Source organism: Puccinia triticina, chromosome 10A, assembly GCF_026914185.1.
Source record: "Puccinia triticina chromosome 10A, complete sequence".
NCBI lineage: Eukaryota > Fungi > Basidiomycota > Pucciniomycetes > Pucciniales > Pucciniaceae > Puccinia > Puccinia triticina.
This window is the reverse complement of record NC_070567.1, coordinates 1,011,133-1,035,595: the sequence shown is the minus strand read 5'-3', so window position 1 is coordinate 1,035,595 and position 24,463 is coordinate 1,011,133. Positions and strand designations below refer to the sequence as shown.

Below are 24,463 nucleotides of genomic sequence, written 5' to 3'. Positions count from 1 at the left end.
GATGTTTCACAAAAAACTTGTTTTTGGGAGATGAGATAGAAGCAGTAAACAACGAAAAGAGCTAGTGAGATAGAACAAATCACACAAATATCAATTGCCATCATCCTTGGTGTCAGTTTCGCCCTCGGCATCTGCAGACCTTCATGAGATGTCAGTATCAAACCCCTCAGAGTCCTCATTCCACTCTACATCATCGGCGGTGTCTGTGCCGCTGTAGGTGGAACCAGTTTCTGCCTGACTCCCCGTGTCTTCATCGTCCGTCTCCCCCTTGGCGTCATCATCCTCAGAGCAGCTGCTTTCACTCCGGTCTTCTTGGTCAGATTCCACCCCGTCACCCCCATCATTCCAGATGTCCAGCCCCTTTGCAATTGCTTCAACCCAATCGGCCGGGGTTGGAGGGTCCAAAGGCAGATTAGAAAGGGTGTGATGGAGATGTGGATCGTGTAAGGACCCGGCATTCAAGATGTAATGTTCTTCATCAGAGTGTTTCACAACCCAAGTCTTCCAATTGGTATCTTGGTGTTCCATACGTATTGACTTTGTCCTTTCCAAGGTACATTCACCTCGGTGGCAATCATGTTGCACATTCACGCAACCAAGGATATACTACACTCCGCATCACACAGTTAACCAATCATCCAAATCAGTTAACTGCCGCTTGGGAAACAGATACCAGAAAGAAGCAAGAAGGGTGCCCACATTTGCATTGACTGACAGCTCCCTGTGACTTCGACGTACCTGCCTCATCTCATAATACTCATCCACCCCCCCCCAGCTGGAACTCAACCACAGATACAAAATATGTTGGGCCGTCCCGGTGTGGAGTGACAGACCACAGAGACTCAACCAAACCCAAGATCAGATTGCCATTGAGTGACTCGCCTATCTAAAAATCATCCAGAATGTCAGAGAGATGTGTTTTCCTGATCAACACACACCTGACACAGGAATACCACTCACCACCACAAAAGTGCCTTTCCCAAGGCGGACGTGTTTGTTAACTTGGAGTTGGGCAACCTGAGCAATTGGCACCAATGGATGTGCATTCCTGAGGGACTTGGGGATTGAGGAGAGATTTTTTTTCTTGAGCTTTGCATTGGTCGGCCGTGGGAATTCATTTGCAGGTTGTATACGTGAGGCCTTGTAGTCGTAACCCATAGATCTCTGAATTGAAGGATACAATGTGAACATTGAGGTCACAAGGCGCCCAATTGTTCGAGTTGCTCCTGTGACTTCGTTATATATTACACCATCTGAGAGGACCAACCTGAGGCATGATAGGTTATCAAAAGTGGTGGCTATGTCCCTGCCTGGCGCCAGTTTATTGGAGTGCACTGATGCCTTGCGTAAGACCCCGTTGAATGATTCAAATTTCTCTGTCGAAAAATTGGGTGCTGGGCCAAACCGTTCAATGCACTCAGGGAGATGCAGGAGCATATGGAATTTTGGTTTGTTGACCCATTGCGCAGTTGATTTGGTCAAGTGGTATAGAAACGTGTGAATGTGAGACTTGAGGTCAATCAGGAAGGCCTTCATGTCATTGATTCTTGTTTGGAAGATGAAAGTTGCCAATTTACTCAAAGCCAACCAGATAGGCCTCTGTTCTGGTGTCATCCAATTGGCAAAAACAAAAGGTGCGGCTTGTAGTATGATTTTGAAGTCTCTTCCAACCAGACTATTGATGTGCTTGATCAGATAAGTGGGCTTCAATGATGAAATATTTAGACTTGTGCAGTTGAAAGATTCCAGCCAAGCAATCATCTGATGCTTGTCCGAGTCGGAGACGCCTGCAACCAAATCACGAGCTAAATATTTTACTGCACCCAGTAAAACCACATGTAAGACCTCCACTGGAGTGTCGTGTACCCCATCAAAATCTAAATTGGGATCCCACTGCATCAGTGAAACCAAAGGCATGATTAGACATGAGGCAAACAGAATTACCTTTCAGCCTTAAGATAGGACTACACATTCTCGTAGACTTTTCTGCTTCCAATTGCTTCATCTTCTCTTTGACCGCTGGGTCCCGCTTTGCGTCACAAATGAACCGGTTAGATATTGGGTCCTTTAAACCCCACTTCTTGCCTTTTATGGTGAACTGATTGAAGCTTTTGGAAAGGGCAGTCTTGACTAATTTATGGCATCTGCTACAAGTTTGGGCCCAAACACGTGGCCTCACAGCGGTCTACATGAGAGAGGATCAGTCCAATGTGCGGATGTTGAAGCCAAGCCAAGTAGGATAAATACCTCTTCGCCTAAACTGTCCCGGTGCAGAAATTCCCGTACAAATGTTGAGGTCTGCTTGAATTTCTTCATTCTAACTGATAACTTACACATCCTGCATGGGTGGAGGGCCGCCCCAGGGTTTGGGGTACATGTAACTTCAGCATGCATTGGGGAGTCCCCAAGAAAACACAAGACTGTTGAAGTGACCCAGACAGCTTGAGAAATGCTATGATTGTAAGCTTCAAAACCCACAGTGGACATGAGACTGAGAGAAACCCGCCAAACATCAGCTCATGACAGAAATGACATCAAGAGAGAAAGATGAAACTGAAACCATACATGATCTCCTCTACGAGTTGTTCAGAGAGTTCACCAGCTGAAGCCAAGTTTGAAGTGGCCAAAAAATGGCAGTTGTACTCCTGGTTTGAGATTTTTGGGGGGAGGCCTGCAAGAGTGAAGTAGAACGAAGTGCTTGTTGAATTGCTTGGATACGTTGCCAGATGTGTCATCAGAGTACAAAACAATTGGAACGGTGTGAAGTATCATATTATGAGATTTCTTCCTCCAAGGGTTTGGTAAATGTATCACTTGTTGACTTGAGATGGACTTGATTGCTAGGTAAAGTACAAATCAGCAGGATCAGATTACGCCAAACGGGAGGGCAAGAGGTGCAATTACAATCAGGACTTGCCATACAGTGCCCCAGCACAGGCATCAACCAACATCCGGCCATTGGTCCATTGAATCTCCTTGTAGTTGAGGCAAAACTGTTCAGCAGATATTGATTGCAGCCGATTGTCATGAAATTGGAGGCCAAAAGGCAGCTCAATCTTGAGGGTATCAGTCTGAATCTTATCAACTGTGAGGAATCCCACACCATCCCTTGCAACGTCCCAGCACCTAGCATGTAAGACCCCAGCTTGAGTAAAGAAAAATATTGGGATTACCAGCTGTTTTGATTGCAGCTCCACTGGCTCAAATATGTAGAAATCCTTATCTTTGACTCGGCACATTTGAGGCCTGTGATCTTGGGACATGCCTGTCAGCCACTTGCCAGATTGGGAGAACTTGGTTATCATCAATCCATCTGTTGACTCCGCATATGCCTGGCCAATTCCTGAGAAGAGCCAACTTTGTATCAGACAAAAATTTGTACCAAATCTATCATGAATTTAGGTTGATTTATCACATACCTGGCTGATGATTTTTTGGCTACTCAGTGCGTAGCATGGAGTATCAAAAACCAAAACATCTGTTTGAACCTTGTTCCCTAGTAAATCCCGAATCCTCTTGCGTGACTCCCGGACCGCAGCCCATTGCAGCAGTTTGAGTCCACACACCTCTAAGAGCGCACTGATACGTTTGTAGAGTGATCTTGACAGCATTGAGCGCGTATGGCCAATTAAGAGGGAAGCCACCAGGTCCTGAATCCCATTGTGAGGTAGTTAGTATGATAAGAGACGGAGTTTGTATGATAAGAAGTGATCCCATGATACACCTTGGGGGAGAGAGACTGACCAGCTTGCTCTTGAACGGAAACCAGGCGCTGGCGTCAACCTTGTTGGACCTCTTATCGGTGTGCACTATTGGCGGCTCTTCATCTGGGGTGTGATTGCCCTTGTGAGCCGCAATCAGCAAGAGGTCCGCCTCAAGACGGCCGCGCGGGTCCTGGCCGAGTGGTGTCTGATTTGTGTTCGCCTCCAAGCGCGTTTGGGCGTGGCTCGCCGTGAGGCTGGCGATCAAACCCTGGACCCCAGGGGCTGTGACGGGGGGGTGCTGGTTGAGATCCAATAACTCGACTGCACCAAGTTGATCAAAGTGTGCGGCCGAGTTATCTTCCTGCGCCCGCGGGGGCGGCGCGGTTGCGATGGGGTTTGGTGATTGTGGCCTGGTCATGGCCTTGTGTCGCTGCACATTCAGTTTATGTGCCTGAGTGCGGGTATGCTGGCGCCAATTCTTTGTCCCCCTCGCCAAACTGCATAGCTTGCAGTAATAAACACCTTCCGTGTAGGTGAACTCTAAAGGAGGGGGGCACAATGCAATCATCATTTGAGTAGCTCTCAAGTTCACGCAGAGCGGGGGCCGGTGCATCATGCAAACCTGATCCGTCGGGGGGAACCATCGTGTTTGCTTGGTCGAAAGCGGGGTTTGCGTGATCGTTTGAACGGCAGATGTGCTGAATTGTCGTCTTGAGGCGGGGAACCGAGGTAACCGACACAAGTGCTCTCTTGGGGGCGGGTCAGGTGACCCGACCCAGTGTTGTATGTGCATGTTGCACGTTTGAGGTCGCCTTCATCTGAAACGATGACGGGTGGTCGGTGGCAGGTGCATAAGGGCATATGAGGAGATCATGCCGATCCCCCATCATGCCGCCCCTTGACCGGCCAGAGGTCGCAACCCAAGAGCCACCCGGCCTGACGCCCCCTCGAGGCGCCCAAGCGGCGAACCAGGCCGGCGGGCAACATGCGGACGCCCGCCCGCCGCGGGTCCCAGCCGGCGTCAGAATGACCGGTGCGATCCGCTGCCGACCCCAGTTCGCGTCACAGCCTGACGCCAGCTCAACCGTGACGCATGGCTGGCCACCCGGGGAGGCGCCTGGCCCACGCCCTCAGCGGCACCTGTCAATATCACGGTCGACCTGGCGCCCTCTAGTGTAACGACTGGCTTATCGGTTGTTATTATTTTAAATTATATTAACTAATGTTTAGATAATCAAGAGAAATGATGTCATCTGATTGATGAATCATGCGCTTAACAATTGTGAGTTTTTTATTTACGAATTAATACTCAGTTGTTTTAGAAATATTGTTCCGAGAGTTTTGTTATATTCTCGTTTCTCTCTTCGTCTTTGTTCCTCTTTCCTCTTTTCTTTATCTCGATATTCTTGTTCTTTACATTTTATCAACATAGAAGTAACATCCTTTATCCCATCGTGTTAAAGGTTATTCTCATTAGAGTTTCTACGAGAATAATCCTTCCTCCTCTCGCTTATGCTAGGCTACCTTGCCAATTGAGATAAGCCGAGTAGGTTGGCCTTCACATCTAGGCTTGGGCGGCCCGCCGTGTATGACGGTGGCGCCAGCGTGACTCATGGTCACGCTGGCGTCCTGTAACACCCACCTGACGCATGTATGACTCCTGCGTCAGGTGGGCGCAGGGGCTTGTCCCGATTCGCCCGGGTGTGTAGGACGCTATGAGGGCCGCGCGGTCTCCGATCGATTATCAGCCTCAAGGCACCAATCCCCAGGACGAGCCCCCAAGAGTTATCTTCCTGCGCCCGCGGGGGCGGCGTGGTTGTGATGGGGTTGGGTGATTGTGGCCTGGTCATGGCCTCGTGTCGCTGCACATTCAGTTTATGTGCCTGAGTGCGGGTATGCTGGCGCCAATTCTTTGTCCCCCTCGCCAAACTGCATAGCTTGCAGTAATAAACCCCTTCCGTGTAGGTGAACTCTAAAGGAGGGGGGCACAATGCAATCATCAGTTGAATAACTCTCAAGTTCACGCAGAGCGGGGGCCAGTGCATCATGCAAACCTGCTCCGTCGTGGGGAACCATCGTGTTTGAAAGCGGGCTTTGCGTGATCGTTTGACCGGCGGATGTGCTGAAGTGTCGTCTTGAGGCGGGGAACCGAGGTAACCGACCCAAGTGCCCTCTTGGCGGCGGGGCAGGGGTGTGACACGACCCTGTGTTGTGTATGTGCATGTTGCACATTTGAGGTCGCCGTCGTCTGAAACGATGACGGGTGGTCGTTGGCAGGCGGATAGGGGCAATTATGAGGAGATCATGCCGCCCCTTGACCGGCCAGAGGTCGCAACCCAACGAGCCACCCGGCCTGACGCCCCCTCGAGGCGCCCAAGCGGCGAACCAGGCCGGCGGGCAACATGCGGACGCCCGCTCGCTGCGGGTCCCAGCCGGCGTCAGGATGAGCTGTGCGATCGGCTGCCGACCCCAGTTCGCGGCACAGCCTGACGCCAGCTCAACCGTGACGCATGGCTGGCCACCCGGGGCGGCCAGCCGTGTATGACGGTGGCGCCAGCGTGACTCATGGTCACGCTGGCGTCCTGTAACGCCCACCTGGCGCATGTATGACACCTGCGTCAGGTGGGCGCAGGGGCGTGTCCCGATTCGCCCGGGTGTGTACATCCACCCATGCCCAGATCTATTCCTATTCCCAATTGTTCGGGTTGCTTATCTGAAATTTTGACCCGACCCGGCAATTGCCTCGGGCGGGGTTCGGGCGCTGTTTTCCAACCGGGACTCGACCCGTCTTACATGAAAAATGTTTCCTGTTTTTATTGCAGAAATTTAAACCTGTTGGTTCCATGTGTACTACATACGTGTTATGCAAGACGATCCTGTTCAAGCAATCCGATCGTGAGCTATCATTACCGTCTCTGCGTGTGTGTATACAATCGAGTGCAATGAACAAAGACCCAAAGGGACAAAACACCAAGCCTAAGTCAAAAACAGGAAAAGGAAGAAGCGGGCCATCGGAGGGCCGGATATAGGGGCAGATGGATGATATAATGTGCATTGACGGTCGTGAATGGATCGGCGGGCAGGTTATCAGATGTTCACAAGAGGTCGGGTACATTTTCTGCGGTACAAGCCCGTCGATAGACTGCAGTTCAGGACTTTAGCCACCAGGTTGTTGTTGCGAGTGTTTTCGTCGGTGGTCGTAGATGAGCCGTCCGGGGGCGCGATGATCAGCGACATATCGCTCGCCCAAAACGATGTCGACTGGTTTGGTACCGCCATCCACCCCAACAAAAAAAAAACCTTCGTCAGTTTGCACAAGCGGGAAAAAAGAGGTTAAGTCTTTTTTTTTTGGGGGGGGGGGGGGGGGGCGGGCGTTTTTTTGGGAAACTTGGGACGGACCAATTTCAGAGTGTTTTGGCCTTGCAGAGCTCGTAGTCTCAAGTTCTCCGACAAGCCGGGCATGATTTTGGAGAGCTTTTCTGTCGTCTCTGGGTCTTGTCTGTTTCTCCAAGCCGAAAAATGGAGGCGGAAATTCTTGTGAGTGTTTTTTTTTGTTAATCAGATTGGAGGACACACAGGGACGTACACTCCAAGGGCCGACCTGCTGGCCCCCGAGCTGAGTGATGAGCCAGCTACCCAACGCGAACCCACCGCCGAAGATCAGTACGGGAAGAAGCCGTATATATAAATTTCACAGAATGTAGACATACATGCAGCGGTTCCAGCCGAGAATCGGATCATGAAGGAGCCGACCCACTGGACCAAGTCGCCGAAGTTTCCCTCGAATTCGCCGCTGTTCAGGGTGAGTGGCGTGGCTGATAGGGCCTCCGCCATCACAGCCGTCCAGTCCGAAAGACTCTCGTCCCGGAAACTGAGCGGCTTCGATCGCAGGCTCGTTCTGCTTTCCCCCAACCATTGTATGAGAAACGCAGCCATTATATGCTGGAGCTGGGCGTAGCCGCCGGCAGTCTGTGGTTAGGTGCTTACGCATAGGAAGGCAGTTCTATCCCGAAAGAGGCTTGGGCACTGGTGCAAGGCGCAGACAAAAAAAAAATATCCTGAAATCAGCATTAACTGTTCAGAAACTGTGTTTCAAGTTGGCTTGGATCCAACGCCGAACCTGATCGACCAATCCGCTCACCATTCACCATTCGCTTTGACCGTAAGATCGACTCTGATCCGACGAGATACCAAGATGGTTTCCAGGGATCAGCATATACTTGAACCCGAGAAGCGAGCGATGTGTTTACGAACCTGAAATTGACTTTGGTGAGGAAGACGAGGATGTGGTTGGGGGTAGTTTCGGAGGTATCCACCAGGCCGTTCTCCGTCCATCCGGCGGCGTGTGCCTGGCGAGTGACGACGTCCTCGAAGCGGACGACCCGGCTGAGGGTGTGTCTGGAGCAGAGGGCGTCGGCGAGCTTGGGCAGGGTGAGCTGGTCTTTGAGTCGCTGGAGGCCGTAGTATTCGCAGTCGGAGACGAGGTTCCTGAGGTCGATGTCGGGGTTGGGCAGGATGGCATAGCCGGAGAGGTATTCGTAGATGAGGGCGAACAGGGCGGGCGAGCGGCCGGGGATGGAGAGTGTGCGTGTGTCGGCCTCGGAGAAGCCGTCGAGGAAGGCGGTGGTGAACAGGTTGGGCTCGTCGTACATGATCTGCTCGTAGCTCAGCTTGAAGACCTGCCCCCGGATGACGATGTTGAACTGGGCATCATGCGCGAGAACCGGCCGGCTGGCGGCAAACTGGGGGCTCGTCAGGTTGGCGGCAGTGGGGAAGCTGTTGAGGATGCTGGTGATCCCGGGGGTGGCTGAGACCTTGAGTGACCGTCCTGGGGCGATGGTGTGGCTCAAGACGGGCATGGATCCCATCCTGTCTGAAACTTGGAAGGCAAACACCCAAGAAATACAGGAACGATAATACAGAAAAGGATACGACAGTTTGAAAACCAGGTGATCGACGGTGTACATGTGTGACATGCTGGGCTGAATCCTGTGACATATGCACATGTTCATCGTGATCTGCACCGTCTCTGCACCAGGGAAAATGTGATGACAGCTGGTGGCAGGTAACATTGAGTAAAACATGTTCAGACACCTGAGCTACTGTGGCAAGACTCCACTATCAAAACAATGGCCCCTTTGTGGTCATTGGGGAGTCCCACTCAATGGGTTTTGGAGTATGATTGGAGACTGAACAAGAGTCTTCTTCACATCACCTGCCCTCAGGTGACCTCAATTTTTCCCTGGTGTCTGGTTCTCCTGAAAGCTCGAATCGATGGCCAAGCTCGATGGTGGCACGGGTGCGTCTTGGGTGCGCCCCTTGGATAACGATGTTTCGGGTCGGCTGGGAGTGGTGACGGGGGCAAGGTGCGTGGGATGTGTGCTCTCAAGAAGGTGATGTTCTCTTATAAACTCATGTCTTACCATCAAGTGGCGGAATCGGGTCTGCATGTGCAAGAGCATTGGCCCAAGAAGGATGCGATCTGGGCCTACACTACCACTCCAACCCAGTCAGTCTGCAGCCTCCTCTTCGACTATCCAACATCTCAGTCGACACAAGCAATCAGTGGCTTTTCGTTCACACCACTGATATCCTGGTTTCTGCATAGGATTCTGCTGCCAAGCTTGCATCGGAACTGCGTGCAAAGCATCCGGCGCAAACGTTCACACTCCACCGGGCCAACTTAAGCAACAGAGAAGAGACCCAGAGCCTGATCAGCTCCGTTCTCCAAGCGCACGCGGAGCGCCACAGGTCGATCTCCATCATCGTGCTCAACGCTGGCCTGGCGCGACGGATCCGAGATGTAGCGGACATCAGTCTGCAGGATTGGGAAGACGTCATCCAGGTCAATTGTACTAGTCCGTTTATCCTCTTGAAGAGCTGTCTGGATGATGCAGGCGGAAAGATGCGCACTGCTCGCTGGGGAAGGGTCGTTCTGATCGGCAGCATCTCAAGTAAAGGTGGAGGAATCAATGGTAAACACTCCTCCGTTTCAAACATTTATGCATAGCACTCTGACACTATGTAGTCCGTCGTTTCTAGGATGCCATTATGCTGCGAGCAAAGGGGCGTTGTGGTTGGTAGAGCTTTCCATGATTTTCTTGGATAGGATGAGCTAACACAAACAAACAGTTCAATGGGCTTGAATCTTGCCCGCGTCCTGGCTCCCGACAACATCACTGTCAACTGTGTCAGTGTCTCCCTAAAATCCCATCACATCACCCGATCGTCTTTTTGATGACCACAGTGCTTGATAAACCACGCGCGGGCGTAGATCAGTCCTGCGCTCATTGGGGATACCGGGATGGTCCCGGCGGTCCAGCCACCACGCCCACATGGAGACCCGACATCGTGAGTGGAAACATTTTCTGCTTGGTTTGTTCTGATCATCAGCTTGCTCAAGATTTTGTGATCCTCCACGCAACAGAACAGGAGAGTCCGGGACCCTGCAGCTGGCGGATATTGGAACACAGTTGGCTTCGACCATCCCATTGGGCCGGCTCGGCCATCCCAGTGAGGTGGCCAACGTAGTGGTCATGTTGGCCAAAACTGGATACATGACTGGCCAAGAGATCGTCTTGGGTGGGGGCTTGCACTGACATACATCTGATGATTATTGAGCCTGAGGGTGGGCTGGGGAAGGATTGCACCCTGTTTTTGCAGAAAATTGTGTGACGTGTCAGCTCTGGTAAATAAGGCCCCGTTTGGAGCCGATATAATCCGGGCGATATATGAGTTTTTTTGCGTGACATCCTATGTGACATCTGATCAGGTCCGCCAAAACTTGATCAGATGTCACAAAATTCCAGATTATATCGCGCAATTATATTGGCTCCAAACAGGGCCTAAATTTATGGTGTTCAAAGTTGGTTTGCATAATTTTATGCATGCATAAATCATAAAATCATAAAATTGTTTTTGCAGGGGATATGACTGTCTGATTATGTAATACAAAATTTCCTCACCAAAATATATTTATGATTTTATGATTTATGCATGCATAAAATTATGCAAACCAACTTTGAACACCATAATTGTGGTATTCAAAATTACATAAGGTTTTTTTTACATAAAATCATAAACTGCAATTTTGGCTGGGAGAGGACCCCGGAAGGGGTCTTTCAAGCCGCCTTGTGTATGTATCCAAACGTTACAGCCCCTACCTACAGCTACCCTGGCTCAATGCATCAACAAAAATATGTGTAGTGACACCTTTAAACCCATATTAATTCTGTACAGGGGTTTTAAAAGCAAAGTGGGGATGGCAGAATAGGTAAATCCAAATAACTCCTTGTGTACACGTATCTTTTTTTAAAGTTTGGCTGGAGCCTACATAAGGCGGCTTGAAAGACCCCTTCCGGGGTCCTGCTGGGAGATGTCACTTTAAGTTTTATGCAAGCTGTCATCTCCCAGCCAAAATTGGCTTTATGATTTTATGTAAACAGTGACATATGCAATTTTGAATACCATAAATATTCTAACTTGACACAAGTCCCCCCTGGTGGGAGCGCTGTGGCTGGCGGCAAAGCCACCCCTCCCGCAGGAGCCAATCAAAGAAGCAAAAACTCACCAGTGAGGTTTGGGTGCACTTCTCCAAGATGATTGGTCAGTTTCTTTGCGCTTTCCTGAATCTCCCCTAGAGATGGTCATTGGCACCCGCTGGCGGGTACCAGCCACTCTTTAGCAGGTAGCTATTGTTAAGATTTCAGCTCAACAAGAAGAGGCACTGCAGGGGAGGGACTATTTGGGGTAACTGATAGGAACAAGGAGCAGGAAATGAGGTTGACTGGCTCAGACTCAATAATTTTTATTTCATGTCCAAGGAGCAGACTTTAACTAAACAACTAGAGAGCCCCCCAGCAATATCCAAAGGGGGGCCTAACACCAATAACAGGGGACAGGAAAAGTGACATGAGCTGGTGACAGGGAATAGGAGACAAGTCATGGCCACTTGGCCATACAAATCAGAACAGGTGACAGGAACAGGGGACAGGAACAGGAGACAGTAACAGGGGACAGGAACAGGGTACTGAACAGTTAACTGGACAGCTGACAACAGGACATGACAGGATTTGACCACTTGGTCGGACAGGAAACAGGGGCCACTTGGCCAGACAGATAATGTGAGCAGAAGATGAAGTCAGAATTCTGACAGCTATCTGCCCCAACAGGTAACCATGGTGGGTGCAAAGCTACATGCTTGACTTTTTACCAAAATTGAACACCCCAAGCCTGATGGCTGGCACTTCCCAGGGCATAAAGGACCTGCTGAAGAGTGGTGGGTACCCGCCAGCGGGTGCCAATGACCATCTCTAATCTCCCCTCACTTCCAAAAGTGAAATTCAACTAACATCCTTTTCTTTGAAATTGGAATTTGTAGATTCCAATGGCAAAGAAAACGCCAAGTGCAACTACTGTTATTTGAAGCTCACAGGTGCCTCATCCGCTGGAACCAGCCATCTCCATTGACACTCAAAGAAATGTATATCGGACAAAGGAGGTCTGCTTGTAGCCAAACAAGGACGGTTGAACTTCAGATTGTCAAATGTTGCCCCCGGCCGCTCCGTCTGGATTTAAAATCAAGAACGATCTTGCTTGCGCATGGCTGAAATGATCATACAACATGAATATCCCTTTCCCATGGCCAAGCACAAAGGTTTTATCAATGTAAGACTCAAAAGTGTTCCTGAGAAACTTTTGCTGAATGGAGGTGCAAACTCTTCCCTTCTATACTATCAGATAGCAACAACGGTGGGCAGCTAACGCTACAGTAACGCTTAAAGTAGCGTTAAAGTAGCGATTTTGGGACCGTTACCACTGTTGTTAGCAGTAACGGATTGTGGTTACGGTATCCTCACATGATGTACTTCTTTTTTAGCTGGAAGCTACGATATCTGGTAACGGGTTATTTATTTCTGTGGTTATGATATCCCACATGTCAAGCGTTATCTGTTAGAAGTAACAGAGACAAGTTATGGAAAGAAGCATGAAAACAAAACAATTCCAATTGAAATTGAGCCTATTTAAATAGAGTATATACTTGGGATGGTGCGGCGTCAGGGGCACCGGACTTCTTCTTTTTCTTGATGGGCTTACTCCCGGATCCGTTCTTCTTCCCTGATGGCTTCCCAAAGGTAGATATTGCGGCCTTAATTGGTTTCTTTGTCCCCTTCAGCTTTCCTTTGGTTTGCGGCAAATTGAATTGACCAGAATCCAAAGAAGAAACAGCCCGGTGCTTTTGAGTGGGAGGCCTGTTCATTCTAATGCAAGAATACAAAAATGGTTTCACCATGTTAGGTGGAGCAACAATTGATGAGGCACGGCTGGAACGGCGAAGCTGGGACTGTTGAGAGTGATCTGTGTTGTATCCCTCTTCTTCAAGTACTTGGTTTTGCAATGCTGGCGACATTTTTAGGTGAGTATTCTATTTAGATTAATCAGACTTGAAGGTTTGAGGGTCTCAAAAAGGATCAATAAAGCTGGTGTATGTTTACTTTGTGGAACAAAGAGGGTGGCGTTCAGTGAAACCGCTTGCTCAGTTCCTGTCTCATGGTGAAAATTCTGATGTACAGACATCAAAGAACATTTGTATCAGAATTGTGGTTGTAGCAGCCCCATACCAAAGTGGGCCCAACCGTTGGGCCCACTTTGGGCTTTTTCACCCCTGGATAAAGCTATTTTGCGTTATCCAGGGTGAAAATCAAGCTACGATATCCTTTGCCGTGCAAAAAAAAAAACAACCAGGCTTGTGACGCTACTTCAGAGCACAAGATATGCCCGTTACTGTTAGCGGTAACAACACCAGAGGGTAACGCGGGGTCTTTACTTTACTAATATCTGCCAGATATTGTAGAGTAAAGTAACTGCCCACCGTTGATAACAAGACCCACCAAGGTAAGCTTGGCAAGTTTTAATGAAGTGATAGGATTGGTTGGTTTAAGATAAGATTGTTTATGACACTGAATAAATTGTTGCTATTGTTAATGTAAGGGTTTGTTATGTATGTAGGTTGTTAAGTATATGTAAGATTGTAAAATGTAAATGTTGGGGTGACTGTAATTGGTGGGTAATGAACTCCGTGAAAAGAGAACTGAGGGGGAAAGAGCTCCTTATATAGACAAATGTGAGGGGATTTTGCTACAAGGAAGTCCCTGAATGAGGTATTTTAGCTGCAGGAGAAGTTGAATGAGTGAATGTGGTTGGTTGGAGATGTACATGACGTGTAGAAGGTACAAACATCTGAATGAGCAACTATGATTGGTCAGAACATGAGGGATTTAATGTAGTACTTCTATGATGTCACCTGCACCTGTCAGTTGTGAAAATCCACTATTTTAGAATGTACTAGAGGCTAAGGCGACTTCGCCGCTGCAGGGGGGGGGGGGTTGAAACTCACGCTCAACTTGTGGCTGTTTGTGCTCAATACTGTCGCAAGCTGCACATCTCTGCTTTGTTTCTAATCAAGCTGTGTGAGACAAAAAACTGATTAGCCTCATCAATCCTCATTCAACTTTGATTGTGTATTGCTCACACTGTCCGTAATTCCCCTGATTTTCATCCTGACAAATCAAACTGCTTCTGTCCATTCACTTACACACACCTGCTAACAATATAATATCAATATCATCTCAGCACTTGAAACATGCTCATCAAAACTCACACTGGCTTCATCAAGTAACAGAAAAGCTATAACATTCTTCATCAAGCATTTCTTAGTCATCTCCCTTTCTTTTGTCTTCCAATATCTTTATAACTAATCTGTCCTCTTTCTTAGATCTTTTTTCCTTTATATCTATCTTTGATCAGTTGCTGATCACTGATATATTTAGGGTCTGTTTTCTTCTGTACTTGTCATCTATCTTGACCAAGATAAATAACCATCTGATCCACTCTCAGTTCCTCACATCACTTCCCTGTCCTCACAAATCTCATTTGTACTGATTTGACATACTTCTCAGCTATTGGGTTTGTTTCTCATTATTTTATTTACTGTTCTACTTTGATTATTATTTGTCCTTTCTTTCAGTTCTGTTTTTTATGGTTTCTTTGAAATGAAACAGTCTTAGTTTAAATAAGGGGGAGTTAGGCCATTGCCAACCCCCCCCCCCCCCCTCCCCTCTTGCTCTGTTCAAATTCAATCTGGATGCACTGGCCAGCTCCCCCTCCCACCCCCTGCCCATTAAAAACAAAGTATGTGCCAGGTTGCCAGGGTCTGGGGCAGGAAAATGGGAGAGTCTGACAAGACTCTTCACTTAATATTGAAGATGAAGACCTTTGAAGATTTGGGCTCAAGGAAAGACATGGGAAAGACTGATTCCTGGCAATGAGATTTCTAGAAACCAGAAATGATTGTATTCCTAGTGCAGTGGAAGAATAAGCATTCCTCTTGGTTATGTTTTCCTTTACTGTATCAGTTTTGTATGCATGTGCAATTTTGTGGTCCATTGGAAATCGTAGGTTGAAACTTTGATCTTGGATCCTGTGAGTTCATGTCTTTAATAAACTTGGATAAATAGATTCAATCAGGTATAAAATTCTGTGGATTTTATTAACAATTGAATGAAGTCTTATCAAAGTCAAATATTATGTTGAGGGTAGATGAGAGAGTAAAATAATAAGTTGAAGCAAATAGTCCTTTTGCAATACTAAAATACAGAAAAAAGCTAATAATGATCATACTACAAAAAATCTGCCATTCTGAGAGGATCAAGTTGATAACCATTCATCTGATCGATGACTGTTCCCTTGGTGTTGTAGAAGTCACAGGAGGACTTGGTGAATACAATAGTCATGCCCTCGCAGCAAAGACCGGCCACTGAGAGAAGCGGTTTGTGGAGTGCTGGTACCACAAGTGTTTTGATTGATTTGCCCCCTTCAATAGAGAGCTGAGCAAGGCCTCTGTGAGTGGCTTTGACGACCGAGTGGTCTGCCAGCCAAACGGGAGTGCGATCGGTCTTGAGCTTGCGTAAAGAGGAGCCATCCGGGGTCATAGACAGTGAACACCCGGAGTCGATGTTGGCGTCTCCTCCTGACTGAGGATCTTGCAAGACCAAGAGAGACGCTACCGCGTTACCTGCCGTGACCTCGAGGTCTGACCCACAGAAGTCGGATTGCTCGTCTTCATTGTATTTGTGAGAGGAACCTCCTAGCGTGGCTGCCGAGGTCCTACCAGCCTTGGCCGGGGGTTTGGGACCATTCCCTTGCAGTTTCTTGTCGGAGCACGGTTTGGAGTTTTCCCCGATCTCCGTCAGGAGACGGCAACAGTTCTTGCAATTGTTGAGGTTGTGACCGTCAACCTTGCAGAAAAAGCAATGGCGGGGTTTCTTTGACTGACCCTCCCCCGTCCGGCCTTGAGGTTGTGGGATCAGCTGATGGTTTGCTTTTGTGGATAGTGGACACTGGAGTCGGTGAGGGTAGGTTGTTGGCTATATATAGGTATATGTACCAAGGCAGGATTAAATGGTGAAGATGGCAATGTGAGTTTTCTGGATAGTTGAGAGGCTGTCTATGAATGAAATCCAATGAGAACGGAAACTGTTGGACAAACCGAAGATCACTTCCTCATCCGAAAGCTCTTCACTTTTGCAATCACCATCGAATTCAAACCGTCCCTTGGGTGCAGCCGATTTGGCAGGCTTCGGGATATCCGGCAGTTTAGCCACGCGGGCATCGGTGGTATGCAAAGCAGCCCGCGGGGCTGCCTGGGATGAATCGCAAGCATCCAGAACCCCCGTAATCGATCTCTTAGTCAAGGCGTAGGTTTGACAGCTGGGCAGGCCACTACTCAGGGATTTTGTTGAGCGGTTCGATGGGGAATCTGCCGAGGTTGATCCAACAGTAATGACGAGAATGTGAATGAGGAAGTAATCAAATACAATGACTATGAAAGATTTCATCACGTTCATCATCGAGGAAAAGCTGAGGGTAGGACGAATGGATGATAAGCTAATATCAACAAGGGACATGTGCGGCGTACAAAGAAGGATATATGCGGATAGGCTTATAAATTTACATGGCATGTAACCAGGGTTTAGATCCTATGTTGGTGGCTGCGTCGCTGTTCAAGATGTTTGGCTAAGAGCATCCACCACCGTCTAGGTAAATCTTTAGGTAGCCAGCGAGTCCCGCGAGGCTCGGTTGCTTAGCTAAAGAAAAAACTCACCCTCATCGCTAGGTAGCGGCTCGGTAGACAACACCAATTTAGATAAAGACACCACCGCCACCCTGGTGTCTACATACATAAATATGTACACCCCTCTTTAAGCAACACACACAATGGTCATCCTATTGATCATGACCTGTCATCCTACTGGTCACATCGGTGACCAGTCATCCTATCAGTCGCATCAATGACCGGTCATTGTATCGACGGTCACATTGATGACCAGTCATCCTATCGGTCACATTGATGACCGGTCATCCTATCGGTCGCATTGATGACCGGTCATTGTATCGGTCACAGCAATGACCGGTCATCGTATTGGTCACATCAATGACCGGTCATTGTATTGGTCACATCAATGACCGGTCATTGTATTGGTCACATCAATGACCGGTCATTGTATCGGTCACATCAATGACCGGTCATCCTGTATTGAACAATATGACGGTCATCCGATCGGATGCCCGGTCATCCTATTGATCACCGGTCACATTGATGACCGGTCATCCTAGTTTTGTTATGACTGGTCATCGTGTTGATGCCCGGTCTATCAATGACCGGGCATCCTATTAATACCCGGTCTATCGATTACCAGTCGGTCTGACCAATATATTGATGACCGGTCGTTGTATCAATGACCGTTATGTTATGAGCGGTCTATCAATGACTGGTCATTGTATTGACGCCCTGGCATCCTATTGATGCCCGGTCTTTCAATGGCCGGTCCTCCTGTTGATAGTTGTTATGTACATGCCGGTCTATCGATGACAGGTCATCCAAGTTTTTTTTTGTTGGTGGAGGCCCGGAGGGGGGGGGGGGGGGGTAAGGGTTATACACATGCAGCTATGTAGGATTATGTAGGCTCTGCAAAATCTTCCTTACGGAGGCTCTTTAGCGGTGGGTAAATCTAGCGAGCCTTAAAGATTTACCGAACAACCATTTAGCTAAAGAGCCCTAAAGAGGGCACGGGGGTGTAAAATCCCTTACATACTCTGTAAATCTGCCTTACCGAGCGGGTTTACAGAGACGGTGGTGGATGCTCTAAGCGGTGAAGCTAAAGCAAGAACCAAAAAAATTCTGAGGGTGACTGCCACCCGCAAACATATGTTTGTCGTCTCCAGAGAAAGGTCCCCATACAGGTTCAAAGGTAGCAAGATGGCTCTTGAATCAAGTTTAATTGATGTCAATGCTTGTTCATGTATGCCTTGATCTCCTCGATGGTGTACTGGATCCCCGCCATCACAGGTCTGCGGGACAGATGGCTGAGATGGGGAAAGGATCGGGATACAAACACATGTACAACTCAGTAAAACACACCAGTTCAAAAAAAGCTTGAAGTGCTTGAAGGTGTGGAAACACTCATATCCTACACAACTCTTGTCACCTCTCCCGGCACCCAGCTTTGGGAACTTGCCGTGCTAGATGGTCCTCCAGAATTCACTTAACTCCCAGTCGAGATAGTTTGAATTGGGACCGGGAGCTGTGAGGACCGGTAGTCTTGCGCTTGAGACTTTCGTCGAGGAGGATTTGTTTCCAATGTTAAACAGGAACAAGGGGGACAAACAATGACTACTTCTGAGACTTCCTACCAATCGTGAGGGGATCAAAGTTATCATGTGGACGGTTGCGAGAGCCGCGGGGTGGGTTGGGTCCAGGTGAGGCCGAATAGTGTTCTCAATATAAGCTGGCGCGGTTGCCGTGGAATTAATTGCGGTTACGGGGCTGCGCCGTGGCGTGGCGTTTGCGTGAGGGGAGCAAAAATTCTGGCCTGAGTGAGGAGCGGAGAGCTTAAAAGGCGGTAGCTCGGCAGTGTAGCTGTTTCCCCAGGCAATTGGAGATGCTGCACTTCCAGCTATCCGTTGTCCTCAACCCCTCTGCTGTTGCGCGTGCGCAGCCTGAGGGGCAAAGAGTGGGCCCCCCACTGGTCAGCAGCCTTTGCTGCAGGCCGGGGGCCTTCACGTCCAACCTTTTTGACCCGCGCGCTTGACGCGGGCTGGAGGTTTAGCCTGTGGGCACAGCACTGCTGATGTTGGAAGGCTAGGTTGAGAATTTAGAGAGCTACATTTTTTTAGTTTTTGATTCTTATATTGATTGTTGCGGATTTTGCATTGGTTTTTTTTTGTCCAATGGGGAAACCCATGTTTTTTTTTCTCTCATTTTGTGTAATTGCAGGGGGAACCCTTGAATTTTTTTTTTAGGGTTCTGGCAAATCTGTGTCTTTAATAAACTTGGATGTATATACTATTCAGTGTAAGTGGGTATGTGTAGCTGTCTTGCAGCTGGATTGTGTATGTAAAAGTGAGGTTGCAAGTAGGAGATTAGATGTATATGTAGCTTGTAAGTGTAACTTCTAGTCCTGTAGAGTCCTGTCCTTGCCCCATAGTCTGTGATTCTTGATCAATATCATGTAAAGAAAAGAAAACAAAGAGTTTTTATTTTTATTTATTTTTGATCTAGAGGAACCTTTCTGTTTACCACATCAATTTCCTGAAAGAAATTCAACCTCAATTCAAGATTCCAGGATGTCTTACCGTGTGAAATGATTGTGTGAAATTGTTCAACAACCAAAAGACAGCCCTTATTGAGAAGATTGGAAAGGACACCAAACATGTTGCACTAACAACCAATCTATGGACAGCCTCTGACCTGTCTGGCTACATGGTTCCGACAGCACACTATCAGCAAAAATTGGGACCTGCAGAATTTAATTGTCAGTTTCTAACCGCTTCCACCTCCACACTCAGGCCCCGCTATTTGCAACTGACTCAGCCAAATTCTTTGTGACTGGAAACTAGTCAACAAACTTGTATTTGTCGCGGTCCACAATGCAGCAATGGTTAGACTTCAGAAATAAGTGGAAAAGCGCAGTACTACTCCTGGTGCTGCAACCTCAGAGTATTTCCACTTCCGCTGCCTAGCTCACGTCTTCAATTTGGTTGTCAAGTATGGGATCAAATTCACTGGTACCAATGTTGATCAACTATGTAGTAGTGTTCATTACATCCATGGATCTTCAAGCCGCATGGATGCCTTTGAAAAGGCCCTCACTGCAGTCGGTATTGAAATCAAGAAGAAACATCCCTGCAAAGATGTCCTGACTTGTTGGAACTTGGCTTACCTGATGATTGAGGCATCCTTGCCCTGCAAGTTAGCCTTTGAGGAACTAGCAATTCTGGACAAGAAGTATGGATACTTCCCAATCAAGTTTCAATCGGAGGAATTACACCACGGGTGCACTAGATGTTTCCAAGGTAGTCTTGAGAACCAAATTGGTTGGATAGTGGATTTTGGGACCAAATTGGTCTGAATTTGGTTTGGGAACCCATTTGGTTACCAATTTGGTTCCCAAAACCATTTTGTGAGAGAATGACCACCGTCCTCTAAGGGCCTGTACCATGGGCTTCAATTTGGAAAAATTCTTACTTTTGTTACCCTCTACAGAAAAAGTGAAAACTAGGGGAGGGTCCAATTGTTGAAATTTTTCACATTTGGGCTCAGGACTAAATTTTGGCCAAGGTCAGTTTTATTTCTAAAAAGTTTTGGGAGAAATCAAAATGAAAAATTTCAATTTTCATGCCCTATGGTACAGGTCCTAAGAGATTTGGTTTTCAGAACCAATCTCACAAATTTTTCCCAAATGTTGTGGGATTGGTTCTGAAAACCAAAATGGTTGGTGTAAAGGACATCAAAACCAAAAACATAGGCAGAGCGGTTCCCAGGAATATTTCTTAGAACTGTCCTGACATGGGCAGGCAGTTCTGAAAACTCAATCGTGGTAGGCCAAGGACTGCAGGTTGCGCAGCCATTTATACCATTTGATATATATTTGAAATATCCCCCCAGTTGCTTTCTCCAACCGGAGGCTTGAAAATATTTCCCCAGTTGCCTCCATCTCAAAAACTCAAAGACCTTTGTCTCTCTTTGTTGTAAGACCCCTTCTCTCTAGGCTTCCGTCGTCTTTAGATTGGGTAATCTTCTGTGTCTCAGGATTTGCTCCAGAAGACATTGTAACAGGGCTTGCGTGCCTATCAGACAACAAAGTAGGCCTGTCTCTCTCTCTCTCTATCTTTTGCATCACAAAGATCTGACCAGGCTGTGGATCTTGTCTATAGTTGTGGCCATTATGTTGCACAGGAATGGGATATTCTGTGATATTTGCTGGTTCTTGTGGTTGGTACTGTTGCAAGCAAGCAAGAACCGGTTCTCCTGGTCGGTAAGTGACTGTTGCACGCAAGCACACATTGACCAGATGAGAGAACACTCCCAGCACCCAAAGCTGACACCCCCCCCCCCCCCCCCCCCCTCATCCCCCCCCAAAAAAAACAAATCTCAATGACCCTGATTGATTTCCTAGATACATTTGTAACACTTGGTGGTCAAGAGAAATTCCGACTAGCGGTGATGTGGATTGTCAAGCAGATTGCAAGCCTCAACTGGGACTCAAAGGTGCAGATCTTTGGGACCATCATCCGGTTCCTGGGTGGGCTGCTGAGCGGTCATCTGTTTGCAAGAGACCCCGACAACCTCTGGGGATTTCGGATTGATGGAACAACAATCAGTTGCTTGTGTTGGCTGAAGACCTTGCCAATTAAAAATGAGCAAACAAACGCAAGCTGGTGGAAAAGGTACCACTATGGATGAAATAGAGCTAGTTTTTTTATGTGATACCGTCTCAATACTGTCTGCTGTTTACCATGCTCTTAAGTGTTCCATCTGCGGCTTCCACAACGTCAGGACTGCATTATTACCTTGTACTCATTATAAACCATTGCACCTAGTAAAATAGGCAATCCAACAATCTACCTGTTTTCAACCCATTCTGCCAACAAAAAAGGTTTCAGTAAACACCCAAACCATAGTTGATTACAGAAATATTCTCTCTAACCAATGAGGGTTGGAGGAATATTTCTAGCTACCAAAATGGTTCTTGAAACCATTTGGCCAACCCATTCTGGTTGTCCAAATTGATTGGCTGACCAAACTGGTTCTTAGAACCATTTGGCCAACGATTTCTGGTTATCCAAACCAATTGGCCCGCCAAAATTGTTATCAAAACCATTTGGCCAACCAATTGTGGATATCCAAACAGATTTGGCAACCAAAACGATTTTTGACACTAATGGCCGGACCAAATTGGTTTGGAAAACCATTAGAAGTGGTTGGCAGAATATTTCTCCAACCAAGAGGTTTTTTGAGATATTTTCAGGACCGCCTGAGGCAGTTCCAAGAATATTTCAAAAATATCTGAAACCGGTTAGTCAAACTCGTTCCTCAGGACATCCAACACGTAGTGTATTGGAAATATTTTGAAAACCATTGAAATTGGTTTTCAAAATATTTTTTTGCACACGTGGTGTAGCATCCATGGAAAATTTCCTAGAACCATTTAACAATTTTTTCTTTCTTTTCTTTTCTTGCTTATTGGGCTTTGACTGACTTGTTTCTGTTTTAGCTACTGTTTTTTTTAGTGGCACACAGTACCCAACCATCAATTATGCCTACTGTGCAATGACAGCAATTGAGAGGCAACTCAAGGAAATAGCGGCCAATCCAAGCAATCTAGCTAATGACAACAAAATGATTAGTCCAATGAAGGCTAAGTTCAAAAAATACTGGCAGCCAGCAAAGGAAATGCTTTCAGTTGCAATCATCCTTGAACCCCATTATAAGATGTGATTTCTCCAGTTCAACCTTGAGCAACACGCAGCAGCATATGAAGATGTTGATGAGTTTTTTGGAAAAGTAAGGCCGGCTGTCTTTGCACTTTGGAACCTATACGTTCCAGCACCATCATCTGTCACGGACATGACCAACAGTCAGGGCCAACCTTCCTCAAAAAAGAAGCCCATCAACCAGGATTTGTCTGCCTTCCATCAGTATATGGCTGGCGCTATTGACACATCACCTAATGCACCGGCGGCCAAGTTAGATCTCTACCTTGAGGAACAAAACCTCATCCTCTCCAACAATTCCAATTCTGAGTTTGATCTCCTTGACTGGTGGGAATTGAACGCTGCACAATTCCCATCACTCTCAGAGATTGCCAGAGCGGTACTCATGGTCCCAGCAAAATCAGTAGCCTCCAAGTCGGCTTTCTCTACTGGTGGATGTGTCCTTGACAGCTATTGAATGTGCCTCAATGAAGACTCAGTGAAGGCCTTGATATGCACTCAAGACTGGATCAAGGCGGCCAAGCAGGCGGCCTTGTAGTTAGATATTTTTCAATTTCTATGAATTTTCTGTTGTTTTTTCATCAGCCCTCCCTGGTTATAAAGTAGAAGCATATCAAACAGGAATGAAAGGCAATACAACTCGTCAAAAGTTTTACTTATTTTTTTTGGGGGAAGGCTTAATCCACACCAAAGAATTACTAAATCCACTCCAATTTTGGAGTGAACACCAGTTCACTCCAGCTTTCATTGGAGTGTCCACCCATCCACTCCAAAAATTGGCACTTTTTGGAATGAAACCACAATACACTCCAAAATTATTGGAGTGTTTCCCTGGTTCACTCCAATTTACCATAATTTTCATTCTTGCAGATGGAGTGCAGTACCTGCACACTCCAATAGATACTGGAGTGTACACATTTTTCACACCAATTCTACACAATCCAGAACGCATCTAAGTCCAGTTTCCTCCTCAAGTCCTCAACTACTTTCATCCTCAACTCCTTGAATCCGCGACTACGGCACAAGCTGCTCAACCAACACAAACCAAATGTCTCAACCTTCAAGCACCTCAACCCCCACAAACAATGACCAGCAAGCTCCAAATTCTATCAGCTCAGACTCAAACAATGGTGTCATGGTCTCTCCTGCAGTATGAAAGCAGTTGCAACACGTTCTTGCCATGTTCCCCCCACAACCACCCCCATCTACTCCCATCAATTCAGAAGACCAGCTCCTGGTATTAATTCCTGAAAAAGAAGACCAGCTCCCGGCATCAATTCCTGAAGAAGAATCCCAGCTTCCCAGCATTGATTCCTGACAAACTTGGCAACAACAAAGAGGATCCAATCAATCATGTTGAAGCTACTTGTCCTTCTGGCCAAAAGGATATGATTGATCATGTTGAAGCCACTTGTCCTTCTGGCCAAAAGGATTGAATCACTCATGCTGAAGCCAATATTTCCTCCCAGGTTGATGGACAAGTAGACCTTCCAATGTTGATTACTGATCCAAAGAGCTTTGACTATACTACCAGAGGTATTTTTCTTTTCAATTTTTTATTTTATCATTGTTGTGGTTAATGGTAAACTGACTAAAATTCTAAATGTCTCTCTGTAGAACCAATGGACATGCCACCCATAACTTGCTTCTTGAACATGGAAGATCTTGTTCAATTCTGTCAAATTTGGGCAAAGACACATGGGTACGCTGTCTTTAAATCACACTCAGTCACTGGGAAGAATGTCTATATTTGCTGTGATTGGTCTGGAAAGTATCAAGGCAAGGGAGCCCATAAATCAGGTCGGAAAACTGCCAGTTCAAAGGTTGGCTGCCCCTTTGAGCTTAAAGGATCAATACCAACCAGCAAGAAGATCAAAAATAAAACTTGGACGTTGCAAGTTCGCGAAGGAAGGCACAACCATGAT

General features: G+C 47.2%; 5 protein-coding genes across 5 annotated transcripts; 1 reads left to right on the top strand and 4 right to left on the bottom strand.

Annotated features, from left to right (window-relative positions):
• Positions 1–90: 90 nt before the first annotated feature.
• On the bottom strand, positions 91–528 carry PtA15_10A118 (uncharacterized protein; the record flags this gene model as incomplete). The annotated part of the gene is made up of 2 exons (XM_053160262.1): positions 91–123; positions 190–528. The coding sequence occupies 2 exons, from the start codon at positions 526–528 to the stop codon at positions 91–93; spliced, it is 372 nt and encodes a 123-aa protein (XP_053024254.1).
• Positions 529–3,304: 2,776 nt separating this feature from the next.
• Positions 3,305–4,497, bottom strand: PtA15_10A117 (uncharacterized protein; the record flags this gene model as incomplete). The annotated part of the gene is made up of 4 exons (XM_053160261.1): positions 3,305–3,343; positions 3,420–3,650; positions 3,745–3,972; positions 4,327–4,497. The coding sequence occupies 4 exons, from the start codon at positions 4,495–4,497 to the stop codon at positions 3,305–3,307; spliced, it is 669 nt and encodes a 222-aa protein (XP_053024253.1).
• A 2,294-nt stretch (positions 4,498–6,791) lies between these two features.
• Positions 6,792–8,572, bottom strand: PtA15_10A116 (uncharacterized protein; the record flags this gene model as incomplete). Its single annotated transcript, XM_053160260.1, has 7 exons — positions 6,792–6,965; positions 7,104–7,203; positions 7,291–7,336; positions 7,415–7,602; positions 7,692–7,730; positions 7,846–7,878; positions 7,959–8,572. 7 exons carry the CDS (start codon positions 8,570–8,572, stop codon positions 6,792–6,794), a joined length of 1,194 nt encoding a protein of 397 aa, XP_053024252.1.
• Positions 8,573–8,978: 406 nt separating this feature from the next.
• On the top strand, positions 8,979–10,303 carry PtA15_10A115 (uncharacterized protein; the record flags this gene model as incomplete). Its single annotated transcript, XM_053160259.1, has 7 exons — positions 8,979–9,070; positions 9,135–9,213; positions 9,313–9,679; positions 9,747–9,780; positions 9,837–9,894; positions 9,979–10,055; positions 10,132–10,303. 7 exons carry the CDS (start codon positions 8,979–8,981, stop codon positions 10,301–10,303), a joined length of 879 nt encoding a protein of 292 aa, XP_053024251.1.
• Positions 10,304–16,159: 5,856 nt separating this feature from the next.
• On the bottom strand, positions 16,160–16,669 carry PtA15_10A114 (uncharacterized protein; the record flags this gene model as incomplete). Its single annotated transcript, XM_053160258.1, has 2 exons — positions 16,160–16,209; positions 16,252–16,669. The coding sequence occupies 2 exons, from the start codon at positions 16,667–16,669 to the stop codon at positions 16,160–16,162; spliced, it is 468 nt and encodes a 155-aa protein (XP_053024250.1).
• Positions 16,670–24,463: the final 7,794 nt, after the last annotated feature.